The sequence below is a fragment of the Oryza sativa genome, chromosome 6 (assembly GCF_034140825.1).
Source record: "Oryza sativa Japonica Group chromosome 6, ASM3414082v1".
Classification (NCBI taxonomy): domain Eukaryota; kingdom Viridiplantae; phylum Streptophyta; class Magnoliopsida; order Poales; family Poaceae; genus Oryza; species Oryza sativa.
In genome coordinates, this window is record NC_089040.1 from 10295483 (window position 1) to 10314003 (window position 18521).

General features: G+C 42.1%; 3 protein-coding genes across 3 annotated transcripts; all 3 read left to right on the forward strand.

The window, feature by feature from the left end:
* The first annotated feature begins 2479 nt into the window (after positions 1-2479).
* On the forward strand, positions 2480-5922 carry LOC4340770 (protein MICROTUBULE BINDING PROTEIN 2C). Its single transcript, XM_015785944.3, has 5 exons — positions 2480-2697; positions 2807-2875; positions 3275-3634; positions 4687-4905; positions 5609-5922. The coding sequence occupies exons 1-5, from the start codon at positions 2548-2550 to the stop codon at positions 5756-5758; spliced, it is 948 nt and encodes a 315-aa protein (XP_015641430.1). The 5' UTR covers positions 2480-2547; the 3' UTR covers positions 5759-5922.
* A 2281-nt stretch (positions 5923-8203) lies between these two features.
* On the forward strand, positions 8204-8932 carry LOC4340771 (anther-specific protein BCP1). The gene has a single exon (XM_015787100.3). The coding sequence runs from the start codon at positions 8356-8358 to the stop codon at positions 8740-8742; it is 387 nt and encodes a 128-aa protein (XP_015642586.1). The 5' UTR covers positions 8204-8355; the 3' UTR covers positions 8743-8932.
* A 3621-nt stretch (positions 8933-12553) lies between these two features.
* On the forward strand, positions 12554-13325 carry LOC112939320 (fasciclin-like arabinogalactan protein 1). Its single transcript, XM_026026253.1, has 2 exons — positions 12554-12614; positions 12694-13325. The coding sequence occupies exons 1-2, from the start codon at positions 12554-12556 to the stop codon at positions 13323-13325; spliced, it is 693 nt and encodes a 230-aa protein (XP_025882038.1).
* Positions 13326-18521: the final 5196 nt, after the last annotated feature.

Consider the following 18521-nt stretch of genomic DNA (forward strand, 5'->3'; position numbering starts at 1 on the left):
GCGAGATGCTCTGCTCTCGCGTCGTCGACTCGTGATTCCGAACGAACGAATTCTCGTTGGTGTCCGGTAATGGGATTAAATCCGCTGAGCAGTCAAGCAAAGATCCAAATGGCAACACGCCAACTAATTTGGAGTAACTAACTAAGCATGGAGTAGCAGTGTACCTGGTCCGGCTCGCCGGCCGGCCGGACGGCCAAATTTTTGTCTCCATGGGGGAACGTATGTACGAGATGCCTATCGGGACACGTCATGATGTACGGTATACTGGGCTGGAGTGGCGTACAGGGCTAGTAGGTGGACCGTGGCCTTCTCCGTTGCCTCTTACCTTCTTCCTAACGTACGTACATAAGGTTGGTGATAAACTGGCAGTGGGTGAATTCGAAGGTCGTCCTTTCACAACTCTACCTACTACTCCCTCCGTCCTATAATATAACGGATTTTAAGTTTTTACTTGCAATATTTGACCACTTGTCTTATTCAAAAAATTTTGAAATTATTATTTATTTTATTTGTAACTTACTTTATTATCTACAGTACTTTGAGCATAATTTTTCGTTTTTTATATTTACAAAAAAAATTAAATAAGACGAGTGGTCAAACGTTGCAAGCAAAAACTGAAAATCCCTTATATTATGAGACGGAGGGAGTAGTACTTAAATATTTTTGAAATAAAAAATGTAATAAAATTTAACGCATCTTGTTTTAGACCCGACTTTTAAATTTTGTTGTATAAAAAGTTGATACGATTACCATTACGTATGCTATGATTTCCCGACTATAAAAGTCCGCTAATTTTAATTCAGAGTGCATTACAAATTGGACTAGATTATCTAACTGAAGTAAACGGCCATAGATATTTTCACGTATGATCCGGTTGTATTACTTAAAGTTGTGCTGGATTAATGGTCCGCGTGTCAACCACCCTAAGCAAACGAAAAGGTGATACTAGCGAGTGGCGTACCTCTCCTTCAACATTGACACCAATGAGTTACTCAAAGAGGTCCATGAGATTTGATGATGCAAGAGATTGATGGCTCTAGTCAAGATTAACTCAAGAGGTCCTTTAGATATGAGGAGTAAGAGATTAAGGCTGTGTTTGCAAGAGCAAGTTCCCAACACTCATCTCTCGTTTTCCGCGCACACGCTTTTCAAACTGCCAAACGGTGTATTTTTTGTAAAAAGTTTCTATACGAAAGTTGTTTAAAAAAATCAAATTGATCCCTTTTTGAAAAAAATAGCTAATACTTAATTAATCACGCGCTAATGAACTACTCCGTTTTCCGTGTGCACCGTGTAGGTTCCCATCCTCCCCTAGCGAACACAGCCTAGTTAGGGATAGTAAAGTTACAAGTGAATTGATATTGGAGTAACTATAAAGAGATTGAGGAATTTATAGAGATGGTACATAGAGGTCACATCGATGATCAAGCTTAGATAGTCGACAAGCCCACGTTGCTCCTCATCGGTATGTCGACGCCCTTGATTAGTCCTCCCAAACAAACTACACTCCGATGATCTTATTATCGTGCCATCATTTCTTGCTTATGCCATATGCTCGGAGACATGTTTCATCGCCCATCATGTAGGCTACATTTGCGCCTTCATTGTTAAGCTCGAGGCTCGCCTTCTGATATTTGTAGCATCTAGTTTTGCCCTACTCTCAAGGTTTGGCATCTCGAGCACGTGCTTATTGGTTTCATCAACTTGGCCCTATATGAGGTTGCCGTTGATAGCACGAATAGTGGCTAGGAGCGATGGAAATACAAGGAACTTCAATGTTGTGGAGTTGAAGGACAAACCCCATTCCAAAGTGTAACCAATCGTAGATTATCCAGGGCTACAATATGAAGATAATGTTTGTCTAGGCCTACTTCCTTTTATAATCTTTTATTTACGGTAATAAAACTTGGTCCAGTATGCAATTTACTCTTTTATTTGCTCTTAAGATGTATCTTTGGCTTACAAATACAACTTAAAATTGTAAGCGTTTTGTTATCCTCGTATCCAATGAATGGTATTAAATATATTAGAATGGGATTTCCCCACCAAAATCTCAATCACCAATTCTCTTGAGGGGCAAATAATTAACTCTTCCACTAACTCAAGTTTGATAGGTGTCAAAATCATCACTCCAGAGAATAAGTACGGTACCATCCATTCCTTCCATCCTTCCACCCACCACTTAACCCATGCTCTAAAAAGCATTGCAAATCCATCATGATTGGATCAGCATAGAAGCACCTGTGTCACTAATCACCAGTGTCCCCACAAGCCAGAGTGAGTGCCTCCTTTCCCTTTGCCAAAGGCAGCAGCATCATTCCACAGTTAAAGCATTCTTCTCTTCTTCACCTACAAGCCCTCATAAAAGCGGCCCGGGTCGGAATCCAACGGCTCGTGGCGTTAAACCCCCCCGACCCCAACCGGGCAACCACCCCCATCCATCCGTCCCATTCCCACCCGAACCCCAAACGAATTTCCCAAACCAAATCCCATTCCATTCCCCGTCCGTTTCGGTTTCGGTCTGGGATTTTGAAACGGGGAGGCGGAATGCTCGACCGATCCCTCAGGCCGCCGCAGCCGCAGCAGGCGGCGGCGGAGGCGGAGGCGGGCCCCGGCGGTGGCGAGGGAGGGGGGAACGTGGATCGGGTGCTGTTCAAGAACCTCGTCGAGATGGTGCCGCTCGTGGAGTCGCTCATGGTGAGTCGCGCTTCGGCGGGTTTCGGAGGGGGGGCGCAGATCTCGTCTCGCGTGATGTCTGATGCGTGTTGTTTTTTTTTTTTTGGTTTGGTTTGTGGGATGGATGCAGGACCGGAGGTCGAACCCGTCCTACTCGAGGCGCGCGTCGATGGTGTACACGCCGGCGCCGGCGAAGAAGGTGGCTCGCCGCGCGCGCTCTCTCTCTCTCTCTATTTTATTTTGTTTTTTTTATTTTATTTTAGCCATTTGCTGTTTTGGATGGCGGGGATAGGGTAGTTTCGTTCTGGTGCCAGTTTGCCCGTGTTGGAGTTTTTATATGGTTTTTGTGAATGTTAGTGGTTCAGGTGTCAGGGTTTAGTGGTCAGGATTTGCAATGGGGAATGGGGCCAGATATGTGTTTTTGACCCTGTTCCGACTAATAATGTTTGTATTTGTGCTGCTATGATTTGTAGATAGAGGTAGATCTTGAAATTTGGTGGCATTGTTGACAAAAGTATGACATAGATCGAATCTTCTCCAAGTGTTTGTCTCTGGTTTTTCATAGTGATCATCTATGATGGATGGGTTGTTCTTGTAGGGTTCTGATTTGAAGAGTGTGAAGTCGCCGCAAAGTGTGTCGGTGAAAAAACGGAGGGATCCTGGAGAGACGGGCAAGAAGAGCACCGCCGACTCCAATGGTGAGAATGGCGCGGTTGCGCCAGTCGGTCTGTTGGGGGGAGAAAATAAACCCAAGGATAAGGATGAGATCGTTTTGCTGCGTGAGCAGATCGAAGAGTTGCAAAAGACGCTGCTTGAGAAAGAGGAAGCACTGAAATCCGCGGAGAGTTTGGTGGGTGAGATGAATACATTATATTCGACAGTAGATGAGCTGAGACGCCAGGTTGCTGACAAGGAAGGTTTGATCAAATCTATCAATTCTCAGCTGCACAATGCGAAGGTGAGTCAGCAGCCCACCTGCCACTACATTGTCATATTTTCCATCTGTGAACTAGTACCCTCCTTTTCCAGATGCTTATCTACTAATTCTTCCAATTTATTGTTATGTGTAGAGCATTACTTAGTATGTTTGTACTATCACATTGCTGCAGCGCATCATGCTTAATGTGCTCATTCTGATCTCTACAGAATGTTTGCTTTGTCATTGTACTCACAAAATAAAGAAAGGAATGGGATGATTACACCAGCATTAAATTGTCATGTTGATTTCAATTCAAGAAATCAGAGACAAATAAGAGACTATAGGGCAGCTGCCTGGACCAGTACTGCTTTGTATTGTTTCTTGAATTTACCAATAGCGGTTCTTTGCTTTGTTCTTCCATTACTACCCTAGTTCTTTTCATATGTTGTCCTATAATTTACACAATGCCACAATCATTATTTAGAATTTTGACCAGTCATATTCATGAAAGTATTTAGATTTATTACCCTTACATTTTTATATGATTTGTTGATATATAATAACAAGCAGCACTAAAAACGTGCCTATTCAAGCTATCCATTCCCAGAGCGACATTACTTTCAGGAAAAAGAACAGAGTGAGTGTTACTTTCGATGATCGCTAACTAATAATATAGTCCCCAAGGGGGATTAGAGAGTAATATGCTCTGAAATTGTCTACTGTGGCTTGTTATCGTGTCCATGAGGATTATACGGCCTTTAGGACTGTCCAAACCAGGTTTACACAGGCATGGGGAATGAGAACATGCTTTCAACCTTCTGAGCCTCAACACTCTTAAATGAGTTGAGGGAACCATCTTGTGCGACCCTACCATCCTTTGGACGATTCAAGATTTTGTCATTGAGTTGAATAAAATATGTATACTTCATACGAAGTTCTTTTTAATCAACTTGTTAATTTACTGACTCACTGATCTCTTGATAATGATATGCTCAACATTGGTAAACTCTTGTGTGCTGAGAGTTCTTTTCTTGTGTTAGGTACCTGTACATTTTTCATCTGACATGTTTGTTCTCTACTTTATTCTGTAGATTATGCTTGCAGACAAGCAAGCATCATTAGAGAAATTAGAATGGGAGGTGAAGACGTCAAATAAGAAAGTAGAAGATCTTCAAGGGGATGTCTCCAATATGGAGTTTGAGATAGGTTCGTTGATGGCATTATTCGAAAAAATTTCGGAGAATGTTTCAGGTGAACTCCAAGATGGTAGCTTGCCATCATCTTTTGAATTGGAAGCACTTCAATCAACTGTAAGTACACATTCTTGGCTGTACTTCTTGACTGATTCAAGTGTAACCAGAGTTCAGATATTGTCATTGTTGTATGCCATCCTATGTTTTTTTTTACTAAGGAGTAAGGATACAGTTGCAACATAGCATTCTCTGTATAAAAACTTTTTTAAAAAAATTATGGATATAATACTCTATCATGTATAAATTTAAGCCAGTAATTGAGTCAGTAGTATATAAATGTAATGGTGCTTGAAAACCATGATACACTAGCTAAATGTCCGTGCTTTGCTATGGCTAAAAGAAAAAAAATATGATAATATTTCCAAAATAAATAAAGCATATCTTTCCTGAAATATGTTGGCCACCTTTATTTATAGAGAATACTCACTTTAGTTTAATTTTATATGTAGCTAACCATTTAGATTTAGCTGTTATGTATACTTACGTGATATTATGAAGCTCAAGGGCTAATATGTACAAACTACTTAGATGGGATGGCAGATTGACCGCCACTACTTATATACTCTTTTAAAGGAGTATAGATATTGAAAATCAGCAACAACTTTTACTATAGTATAATGGGATTAACTTTCTGGAGATCTGTAAATCATTTGGTCTTACAACGTTACTATGAAGGATATTCACTCAATGAATATTGATGACATTCTGCATTGAATTTTGATCAGTCACTTGAACTAAGCATTACACATTTTTATGTCAGAGCGAAATCGACAAGATTGAGGTTGAGAAGATAGAGCAAGAAGCGGTTACATATGCCGAAGCTCTTGCTGCAGCAAGAGAGAACCCAAACGAGGAGCAGCTGAATATAGCTGCGGAAGCACGGTTAAGGCTGCAGGTCCTTGTGCTATGATGCGCCAAGTGCATATTGTAGTGTATGTGTATGATAATGTCGAATCGCTGATGTAATTATGTGTGCGTGCTTGATCGAGTTTATTTCATGTGAGACCGTACTGACGGTAATCGATCAAGCACCAGATACTGGACACTTATTTAATTGGAGATGATGTTTATTCAGTTCTGAGCTCTCCGTTGTCAATCAGTAATATACTTCAGGCGTCCCTTTTCTCATGACAACATGAAGTAGCACTTACTATCTTTTTCCCAGAATAATTACGCATTTTTATAGATTAGAAACATATTAGCAGCACATACAAATGATCATGATAACCCTATTTAATAACCATATTGCATGTACATATTCCTCCGTTTCAGGCTATAAGATGTTTTGACTTTGGTCAAATTCAAACTGCTTTAAATTTGTAAGTTTGTAGAAAAAAGTAGTAATATTTTTAACCCAAGATAAATTTATTATGAAAATATATATTCAATTATTGATTTGATGAAACTAATTTAGTATTATAAATATTACTATATTTATCTATAAACTTAGTTAAACTTAAAATAGTTTGATTTTAACCAAAGTTAAAACGTCTTATAACCTAAAACAGATAGAGTATTTAAACTAAAGGAAGATTAGGAGATGGAAATGGAAAGATGGGAGGTTAGGAGGCAGTATATCTTTATCTACAAATTTGTTGGGTGACTTGGGTCCCACACATAATTAGAAATTCAACCTTTTTTGGATAAAATTTAGTAGTAATACAATTATTCATGCTTTCATGGCCATGGTTTAGTGTACTCTGAATCTCTTATACAAACAGGAATTAAATTTGAAAATATACTATTGATTCGTTTGTTTCTTAGAAATATTCGTGATACAAACTTTTTAGCAGAAATATACCGTCGATCTCGCACAATCGTTATGCGAAAGTGACGAGAGCGTGACGACGCACGCAGTGTCGCGCGGTGGGAGCGCGAGACCGCGCTGAATCGCAATATGAAATAGCGAGAGTGAACGGTCTCGCGTAAGGAATCAGCGAGACCGAATGTCTCGTCCATCAGTGCTGCTTAATTAGTGATTAATTACTCTAATTAATGATTAAATAATAATAATTAATCACTAATGAACCATTTTCAACAGTCGCTTTCGCCCGGTGAGCGAGCGAGACTGCTCGGTCTCGCAGTTTGGCCGCGCGAGACCGCGTGGTCTGACGCCGCCACCACGTACGTCCTCGATTTTGCCATTCAGAGTGTCGCAGTTTCATCGTGCGAGACCGTTTGCGTCGTCACGTCCACGTCACTTTCACGAAACAGTTGTGCGAGATCGAGGGTATATTTCTGCTAATAAATTTACATCCCGAATATTTGTGAGAAAAAAACGAATCAACATTATATTTTCAAATTTAATTCATACAAACAGCTCCTTTGGACTTATGAGTGATGCAAATGTTTAGGCCTAAATGGAATTTCCCTATCCTAATAAAAAGGAATAAGTCCACTTTGACTAATAAAAATACATAGAGGCCCAATAGGTCCATTTGCTCGGTAGGTGTACAAATGGGGGGCTGCTAGCGCGCGCGTTAGCGCCAGGAGAGGAGCTGGCGCGCGCGCCAGCCGGCGTCTCTACGCGTTCTTTTTTTTTTTTGATTCTCCTATTTTGACGTCACCTTTTCATTTTCTTTTTTAGATCACTTTTTTTTTCGGATTTTTTGGAATCGCTTCTTTTTTTCCACACACGCGCATGCTTTTTTTTTTGCGATATTTTATAAATTCAATCTTTCATCTTCAATATCAGTTGAGAGTTTTGAATTTGAGTTGAAAGTTTCTTAAATTTAAGTTGAATGTTTTGAATTTTGAGATGGAAGTTTTCAAATTTAAGTCAAATATTTTGAATTTTGAGGTGAAAGCTTCTAAATTTGAGTTAAAAGTTTTCAAACCTGAGTTAAGTTTTTAAATCCTGACTTGATTTTTTTAAACTTGAATTGAAGGTTTGAAATCTCCAGTTGAAAGTTTTCATGTCCGAGTTGAAAGTTTTCAACTCCGAGTTGAACGTTTTCAAATCTGAGTTAAAAAATTTTAAATCTTGACTTAAAAGTTTTCAATATTGACTTCTACTCCTACACGCGTGCAGTAGTGTAACGGCGAAAAGAAAAAAAAAGAAACACGACAGCTGTGAAAAAAGAAGAAAAAAGAAACGGGCGCGCTTGGACGTACGAGGGCCCGCCACGTGGCACGCGCCTGAGACTTGGAAAAGTCGCACTTACGTGCTAATTAGCAAAACCGGTACAAATGGGCCATTGCATTGCGTACACCATCTACTGTTGAATAGCTGAAGCCGTTGGTTCGTTCGTCGTTTCAAAAATTTGGCACGCAACAGCCGGGCAGCCACCAATCCCGGGACACGCATCTCCTCCAGAAATTCTCCCACGATTTCCTCTCATCCTCTCAGCCCTCCCAGCTGCCACCACCAGCAAGCCACTCCACCCCTATAAGTTCCTCAACTTGTCTCCTTTCCAACCCACCCCACAAAGCCAGGAAAAAACCCCTACATTCCTCCCTCTTCTTTGCCGCGGCGCCGACATCGATCCATCCCTAACAAATAACACGATGTCGCGCGCCACGGTCGCCATCCTCTTCTACATCCTCACAGCCGCCGCCGCCATCAGCGCGGCGGCGCAGGCCCCAGCGGAGTCGCCATCGCCAAAGCCATCGAAGAGCACGGCAGCTGCCACCCCTGCAAAGGCACCCACCGTCGCATCGGCACCGAGGAAGGCCGGACCAGCTGCCGCGCCGACGACCACCGTGGCTACCTCCGCGCCTGCTGGTGGCGACGAGGTGTCCATCCCCCCTACGCCGTTCGCCACCGTGGTGTCTCCCGTCGCCGATGGACCTGCCGATGCGGCTGACGCCGATTTCTCCGGTGCCGGTGCTCTCAAGAGGTGCGCTGCCGTTGCCGGTGTCGCGGCTGCCATTGCCACCGTCACCTTCTACTAAGATGCCGGATGCAGAGATGTGGAGTGTCATGGTGAGCTGTTAGGGTGGACAGCAGGAGGAAGGCGTTACTGTCGTTGGGAGGGGCCACATATTTCCTGGTTTTGCTCATCTCACTTGCTTGTGCAACATTATGGGGTCGACACTATATCAATTGAATGCATTTGAACGACTGATAAAACTTTTCTGACGACGTGGCTAAGCTTATGGATTTTCACATTATTATTACTTCTCACTAGTTTTAATTATCGACCTAATTAAACAAGCTAGAACACTGAACAGGAATTTACAAAAAGCATAACCAAGTAACTTTCATTTGGCCCACACAATACTTTGAGATTGAACGTTCAAGTAACACATAGAAATTTCGAAATGATAAACTTGTACGAATAAAAAAACCTTTTAATTGACACACGGTGTATTGACCGTTAGCTTTCGACTTTCCAAAACTTTTAAGTCAGAAACATAATTAACCTTCAAATCTGTAATTTTTTTAGAGAGTTCATATCTCCCCATATAGATCAAAAGTTTAACGGAATCGATGCGTCAACAACCCATGCATTAAGACTATGTTTGGAGAGCTTAAGATTCTAAGAATCTAAGAAACTCGGTTTTTTAGCTTCTGGCTTCTAGTTTAATTTTTGAATTCTATAACTATATATTATTAGAATCTACTCCCTCCGTTTCAGGTTATAAGACGTTTTGACTTTGGTCAAAGTCAAACTGCTTTAAATTTGATCATGTTTATTAAAAAAGTAGTAATATATTCAATTATTAATTTGATAAAACTAATTTAGTATTACTATATTTGTCTATACAATTTGTCAAACTTAAAACAATTTGATTCTGACCATAGTCAAAACGTCTTATAACCTGAAACGGAGGAAGTAGCTAACAATTGGATTGTTTGGGTAAGCTGAAGATTATGTGGGAAGCTATAGTTGATAGAAGCTCCTCCAAATGATCCCTAAGTTTTCATTCTTCGCTGAGGCAACTCGTAGCAATTAATGCTTGTGAAGACATGGATGTGCACTCGGAGAAGCAAGCTCTCGGGTTCTCTATCAAATCAAATGGTGCACTGGAAGAGACCCGTTATGGTGTTATGGTAGTAATCTACTAGCAGTAGAAACGATCCAAGCTGTTAATTTGTAAATGCATATTCGTACTTTGCTAACCATTTGATTATAATGGTAATTATGTACTGCTGGGGAACCCATCTATAGTCCCGGTTCGCAATCCCTTTGATCCCGAGAATGCAACTGGGACACCCAACCTAGAACTAAAAATGCCCATCTTTAGTCCCGATTGAAATAACCTGGATTAAAGATGGTCTGTTTTTTCATTGTTTTTTTGCTGTTTACATATTGATTTCACGCCAAACTCACCAACATTACAAATTTACAGCCAAACTCACCAACATCACAAATTCAATGATCAAATTGATATCACAAATTCACAGACCATTGACATCACAAATTCACATACTCGACAACAAAATTAGTCATCCACAAATTCACAAAAACAACTTAAAAAATCTACAACGACACCACACATTTAGAACGACATAAAAAAAAACAACACATATCTGCACATCGTTGTCTCCAGCGCCGGCCCTGGCACGGCGTCCGAAGGTTAGCCCGCTCATCAGAGCCGCCGATGAGGCGATGACCTCTCCGGGCCGTCGCCTCCCTCCCCTCCCCTCCGCCCGTGCGCCCGCCTGCCGCCGCACTCCTCTCCGCCTTCCGCTGCCCTCCCCTCCACCCTCCCATCCGCTGCCTGCCGCCACCCTCCCCTCCGCTTGCTACCGCCCTCCCCTCCGCCCGCCCGCCTACTGCCGCCTGCCACGGTGCTCATGGCGCGCAGCCACACACCACCGCGCGCCGCTGCCGCGCGGCCGCTGCCCACTACGGAGAGGGCCGGGGAGGGCAGGAGGGTATCGAGGAGAGGGGAGGGAGAGGAGGTAGAGATCGGGGTAGAGATCCCCCTTGAAGTTGCTCAGTGAAAAAAAAAATCCTAGCCTGTCACCACTTCTTAATTTCAGTACAGTACACGTTACTAGTCAATGTTGGGAAAATATATGGACGCAACTAAAGGAGTGCATGTGCACTAGTTAGTCCTAATCAACTACAAAAATATACTCTTTTTCACATATGGCATGGCTGCGGAATAGCATGTATCTTTTTCCCATGTAGGGTATCCAACAATGCAATAGTGAAAAAAAATCCTTAATAACTAAGCTTCAAATACAATTTTTTAATATTACTTATATGATCTAAAATTTGATTATACTACTATTCGTTATAATTAAAACTTTATAGCAAGTTAATACATAATTATATTCTTACTAATATATATATATATAAATTAATTTTATCATATACATGAATTACTTTTACTTTTAGATTTGATCAAATGACTTCTTAGATATTCCCAATGTTGTGAGTGTTTTTATTTTGATTGTTGTTTTTAATTAGCTCTATAATTAGATTTAATTTCTAGATAGACCCGTGTTTTTATCCCCACAACGGATACACTTTTAGTGACGTGATAGTTTACTTTTATTTTATTTTGATTACTGAATTTACTTTCTAAAATGTAATTTAATCAAATCTAAAAGTAATTTAGATATATGATAAAAGTATTTTATAACTTTTTTTAAGAACATAATCATGTGGGATCTTGATATAAAAATTTTATTACAACGAATACAACGGTGTAATCGGATTGTAAATCACTGCACTTGTAGTTACTTTCTCCGTTTCACAATGTAAGACTTTCTAGCAATACCCACATTCATATAGATGTTAATTAATCTATACGCATATATATATATATATATACATATTAACATCTATATGAATGTGGACAATGCTAGACAGTCTTACATTGTGAAACGGAGGGAGTAATAAGTTACAATTTCTCACGTATAGCTATTGATTGAATAAGTGTGCACCCGTTAAGACTAAATGGTGCATATGCACTATTTAGATTTTGCCAAAATATATATATTGCAAACTCCATGTGTAGTGTAAATATAAAAACTATACACAAATTAATGTTCGAGATTTGTCCATGTCAACCTGAATAAAATTTTTTACTCCTAATATCCTAGGTCTGCACTACATATTTGCACTGACCAAATTTCCATCACTGCATCCCCTTTTATGCAAACCGTCATGAAGAGAAGCCATTTTTGTCATTCTACTCGTAAAATCACAAATAATGGTCCTAATCTCACTCACTGGCATTCATGACACTCAGAGAATTGGCATGCAAAACAAAGCTGAGATCGCACATTTTTTTCACCCTAGCTACCATATGCAAGCATGCACACCCAGTTGTTCCAGTTGTTTGAAATTCACTGTCAACAAATGCCACCAGCTAAGAAGCAGCAGTGGCAGCACGCAGATTTAGCAACAAATAAACCATATTTGCGGTGGAATTATCTACCATAGATGTCGGTTGGACAACCATTTTAAGTATAATCGTGTGTGACCGTCCGTCTTATTTAATTTTTTTTATAATTAGTATTTTTATTGTTATTAAATGATAAAACATGAACAACACATATAAAATATGTGACTTATTTTTTAAAAAAAATTCAGATAAAACGGACATTTAATCGTTGGACAAAAAAACATACATCTGCACTTAAAATGAGACGAATAGAATATCATTTTTTTGGATGGTTTTCAAAAGGTGAAGAACAAAAGCAGATCTGACATGATTTTTTTTTTCCTTGATCACCCTTCATTCCTTCCAAACCACCCTTCTTCTCCCGGTCTCCCCCAAAGAACCTTCTCAACACAAGACAATGGCGTTGGCCGGAACCCTCAACGCCTCCACCGTCTTCTTCCTCCTCCTGCTGCTCCTCTGCGTGTCAGTGATGTCACCACCCTTCACACCTGCATCGGCGAGTCCCATGTACAAGACGGGGTGCCTCTCCTTCGACAGCCTCGTCATCTCCGACGACGCCGCGGAGGAGATGGAGAGGCGGCGGCGGGTTCACCGTGTTCTGCCCGGCCGACGACGCGGTGGCGGCGTTCATCCCGGCGTTCAGGGGCCTCACCGCCGACGCGAAGGTGGCGCTCCTGCTGTACCACGCCGTCGCGGCGCACTTCTCCGAGGAGGCGCTCAAGGCGATCAACGGGGAGGTGAACACGCTGGCCACCGACGGCGGCGGAGGAGGCAAGGTCTTGAACCTCACCATCGAGGAGGACGACGACGGCGCCGGAGCCACCGTGAAACTGTCGTCGTCGTCCGGGAACGTGGCGCGGGTGACCAAGACGATCCAGGACGCGGACCCCCACGCCGTGTACCTCATCGACGCCGTGCTAATGCCATTGGATGTGGTGGTCAACGTCTCTTCCGGCGGCGGCGCGGCTGCCCCTTCACCGGCGCCGGTCACTTCACCTGCACCCGCACCTGCTCAGGCCACAAATCCGTCCCCTTCGCCGGACAGCAAGCCCGACAATCAGCCGGCCGCGGAGCAGCCTCCGGAGAACAGCGCGAGCAGGGGCGGCATGGCAGCGTGGAGTCTGCTCTCGGTGGTCGTGCCGGCCATAGCGTCGTTGGTGCTCCGGTGAGAGCGGGCGGTACATATATCCGCGGCGCCGGCGCCGGCGGCGATGCTGTAGTTTCGTCTTGATCAGAAAAGAAATTCTCCCGCCCCCTGAACATCGCCAACCTTGAGCACACCGTCACCGTCCTCGCCGTTCAGCGCCATCGGTTGCCCAAAATAACCAAAGCCAAAACTTAAGTATGAGATATTTTTAATTTAGTGTTTCTTTTACATTGGCTTTTAAGTCACTAAGAATATATATATATGGAAATTTTATACATAAATTATTTTCTAATCACTAATAAACAGCTAAGACTTATAATCAGCTTTTGGACGACCGATGAGACCCATAAACAACACTGCAATGGCGCATGGGGCGACACATGGCTGACACCGTCCTCAGCCAGGTGCTCGTCCTTCATGTTCGGTCCTACTCGATTACCAACAATGAGGCCAGCCAGACTCGACCAGGATTGCCAATTTTGATTCTTAATAAAAATTCGTACATATAAAGTTGTCACATTATATTGTGTCATTTAAAAAAAAGACAAATGTAATAAACTTATATGTGCCTTTTTTTAAAAAAAAAAAAATCGGCACCCTAATCTGCTAAGCCGAGCCTCACCTCATTTGGTCAAACCTCCGTCCTTATCCTTTGTCTCTGTTGGTTCGTCATTATCATTTTTCCATTCCCCTCACATTCTCCTCCCCTTGCTCTCACTCCTGACTTAGCACTCACCCCTCGGAGGTGGTGCTCTCTCCTCTCTCCCTTTGCTCTCTTTCTCTCTTGGGCACCTCACTTCCCTCTCTATCTCTTCCTGTCTCTTAATGGTGACGCCCTCCCTCTTTGGTGGTGCCGCTCTTCCCATAGTGGTGGTGAGCTTTCATTGGCCCCGTGTTCCAACCACCATGAGCTCGAGGGCAGCCCGATCCGTCCGCTACGAGTTCGGGGACCACTCGATCTCGCTGCCGTGAGCTTGGGAATGGTCGGATCCACGCGATGGGTGGTGCGGGGGGAACAGTGGGGAAGGGCAGTGGATTGCATCACGGTGAGCAGAAGCGGTGGCGGTGATCTTGGATTCTCTATCCGTGTTCTTCTTTTTTCTGAGTTCTGATATCCTCTATGTGTTACGCGATTTTGTGATACTATGATTTTGTTCTTTCATGGATGTCAGGTACTCTATGTTCTTGGATATTTATTCTGTGATGATACATGAATATTGATTCCGTGATGTGACGATTTAATTCTTGGATGTTTGAATCGATCTTGGGGTGACGGTAAGCTTCAAGCCAACGCATTGATCAGCTCTTTTTTTTTTCGTAGGCCTTAAATGCGTCAGTTTTAGAACATACAGCAATAAGCCAACTCATCAGTGCTGCTATCAGGATGCCGGTTTACAGAATCGACACCATGGAGTTACAAATTATCACCAACATATTCAGTAGTAGTGTCTATACTACTTTTTAAATAATATTAATGGTGGTATCCAAGTCTGTCTCTAACGTCACAAGTTGACATGTGGGGTCATAAGGTCTTACAAGTAAATGTTTTTGCTTTGAATATGTCATTATACGCCAAATTGTTATAAATTTTTAATTGTTTTTTGCTTTTGCTTTTATATCTTATATAATATCCACTGCAACGTATGTGCCTTTAGCTAGTTAGTTATTGATGATACAACAAGCCAACGGTTGGCTCTATTATTGGCCTTGCTACACTGGTGAAGAAGTGCTTTTTAGTCCCGATTCGTAACCCTCAACCGGGACTACGAATCCAGGACTAAAGATCTATCTTTAGTCTCGGTTGGTAACATCTTTAGTCCCGGTTACCGGGTGTAAAGAGAGAATAGCGGTAGTCCCACACGGTCTCCTTTTCTTTTTTTTTATTTTCTCCCAAATTAAGTGGGATGCATATCCCCAAATCAAAGTAACATCCCAAATCCACATCACAAATAAAGTAACATCCCAAATCCACATCACAAATAAAGTAACATCCCAAATCCACATCACAAATCTTAAAGTTACATATACACACAAATCCTAAAAAATTACACACAAATCAAATACATCACAGGTTATACATCTCAGATCCATCCAATAAATCATAAATTTTTTAAAAAAGAGAGAAAACAACGCCGTTGCCGCCGCCTGTGGCCCCGCTGGCCGGCCGCCGCCGGCCCGCCGCCGGGCGTGGCCCCGCCGGCCGCCAGCTGCCGGATGGGAAGGGCAGGATGGGCAGGAAAGGGGAGAGGAGGAGGTCGAGGAGAGGGGAGGGGATGATGAAGGGGATGGAGGGGATGAGGAAGGATCGATCTGATCTGTAGGAAGGGGAGGAGGAAGGGAAAGAGAGGGGGATAGATTCGATCTGTGGAGGAGAGGATAAGGGATAGGGATTATATATTACGCTTCGAATTTTAGTTCCGGTTGGTAATACTAATCGGGACTAAAGTGGTGATCTTTAATCCCGGTTGGGATCACCAACTGCAACTAAAGTGGCTGGTGATCTTACACCAACTGGGACTAAAGATCCTCGCCCCCCTGACATTCATCTGACAGGGGATGAACAGGGATTTTTAGGAACTAAAGATCATAGAATGGCCCTGGGGTTTTCAACCGGGACTAATGATCATTTTTAGTCTCGGTTCTTCTTGGAACCGGGATTATTGTGGTTTTAGGTCGACCTAGCAAAGATCATTTCTCCACCAGTGCTATTAGCATAGAGCCCTAAATACAATCGGGAGTATCTGAAAATTGTCGTAAGTTTTTTGAGTAAAAAGCTTTAAGATATAACTATAATATAATTGAAGTGTAATTACACTGAAACTACGATATAACATATACAATACTTGTATTTAACTATGGTTTAGTTGGATAGTACCGAGATCTTACACGTGACATGTGAAAATTTCTTTTTAACAATTTTTTCCACATATATAAATCTTGAGGTAATTCGATGGCTACAAATCTGAAAATTTCGGGGGAAAAACCTTGCAGAAGTTTTCTAATAATTCCGATACAATTTATCCTTGTGTTTCTCTTCTCTGTATCTATAAGCCAATACATGAGCAATGTACCCAATGGCTGTCTAGAAGTCTTCGAGCTCAAACGAAACTCACTACACCAAGCAGCGTACGACATGAAACACTAGTGACGAAGCATACCTGTCCGCAGTCATGCGCCAGCGTCCAGCGAACCCGAACAACATGCCCAGGGGTACGGTCAACTCAACCACCACTACTAGAGAAATAATCGATGCTCGGTCAGCTGATTTCCACAATACTCACGGTTCTAGTAAAAACCAGGACTAAAAATTATTTTTAGTCTCGGTTATAAAAATTTTGATCTTTGGTGGGACTAAAGATGATCTTTAGTCTCGGTTATAAAATCTTTAGTCCCGGTTTATACCCTGTCAGAGCCATGTCAGGGCGCCGAATCACATTAGTCTCGGTTGTTAGTAACAACCGGGAGTAAAGATCATTTAGATCTTTAGTCCCGGTTGATACTACAAACCGGGACTAAAAATTTATCTTTAGTTCCGGTTGGAGTTACTAACCGGGAGTAAATATTTTTCTCCCATCTCTGATCGGCTAAGTCCCAGACTAAATATATTTAGAGATAAGATCGCGCCTCTCCAACTCCCCCTAAGATATAGCTCCTCTCCAACTCCCTCCCTCAGATCCGATCCAGCCTCTCCTCCCCTCCTCCCCTTCTCCCCTTCCTCCTCCCCTCTACTCCCATCCGGCGGCGGGCAGGCGGCCGGCGCCAAGCAGGCTGTAGGCGGGCAGCGGCCGTGCCGAGCGGCAGCGGCTGGCAGGCGGCCGGCGGCCATGGCGGACGGTGGCCTGTGGCCGGGGGTGCCGCGCACGGAGGCGGCTGGCGGAGCCGCGCCCCGCGGCGGCTGGCTGTGCCACGCCCGGCAATGGTTGGCGGAGCCGCGCGATGGCTGGCGGCGGGCGGAGGCAGCCTACTTTTTTTTTAATCTGTGATTATTGAGATGTATAATTTTGTGATTCACTGGACATTTGTATGGATCTGAGATGTATTTGATTTGTGTGTATGAGTAACTTTAAGATTTGTGATGTAGAGTTGAGATGTTACTTTGATTTGTGATGTAGAGTTGGGATGTTACTTTGATTTAGGGATTTGGGATTTAATTTGGGATGTGCATCCCACTCGATTCTGGAGAAAATAAAAAAAAAAAGAAAAGGGGACCATCTGGACTGTCCGCCACCCTCTTTTTAGTCCCGGTTGATAACAACAACCGGGATAGGATCTTTAGTCCCGGTTTTTTCAACCGGGACTAAAGACATCTTTAGTCCCGAATTGTTACTCCCGGTTGGAAACCCGGGACTAAAAGGGGTTACTAACCGGGAGTAAAAAGGTTTCTCTACTGGTGCACTCATCGACTCGCCATTGATTCTACGTAAAGAAACTGCTATTTTGGTTTGAGCCCACAATTATATATGTTAATAATGCCGATGTTCTGGGTCGGTTTTGAAACAGTATTGATTGACCATAGGAAATGGATTTCAAACTCCCGAGTTGATGCTCTCTCGGTTCTTGAATGTAGTTAAAATAGTTATGGTTCCTTTTTTTTTTCAAAAGTGGGTAGGTTGAATTTCAACTTTCATATTTATAGAGTGATATATATCACGTATTAATTTATATTCTTATTTTTTTATCTTTATACTCCCTCCGTTTCATAATGTAAGTTATTCTAGTATTTCTCATATTTATATTGATGTTAATGAATCTAGATATATATATCTATCTAGATTCATTAGTATTAATATAAATGTGAGAAATGTTAGAATGACTTACATTGTGAAACGAAGGAAGTAGCATTTTAAACAGCATGCAAGAAACGATAATACATCCCTTGAGAGTTTGATTAAAATTCACTCCCATTGATCTAGAAGGGGATGGATTTTAACTAAAATCTCTAAATTAATCATTAATAATCAACCCACATGCATGTAATGGTCCATTTAACACCACATTAATTAGATGTATTTTAGTTCTACTAGTGTTCGACTCCCTCCCATCGTAAATACTCCCTCCGTCCCAAAATATAAGAACCCAATTAAGATTTCTAATATTATGATATGTCGCATCCGGTTCTAAATTCTTATATTTTGGGATGGAAAGAGTATATGTTAAATATATGTTGTTTTAGTTTTAATTTTGAATTTTTTGTGAAGTATAAGTCATTTGAAGAAAA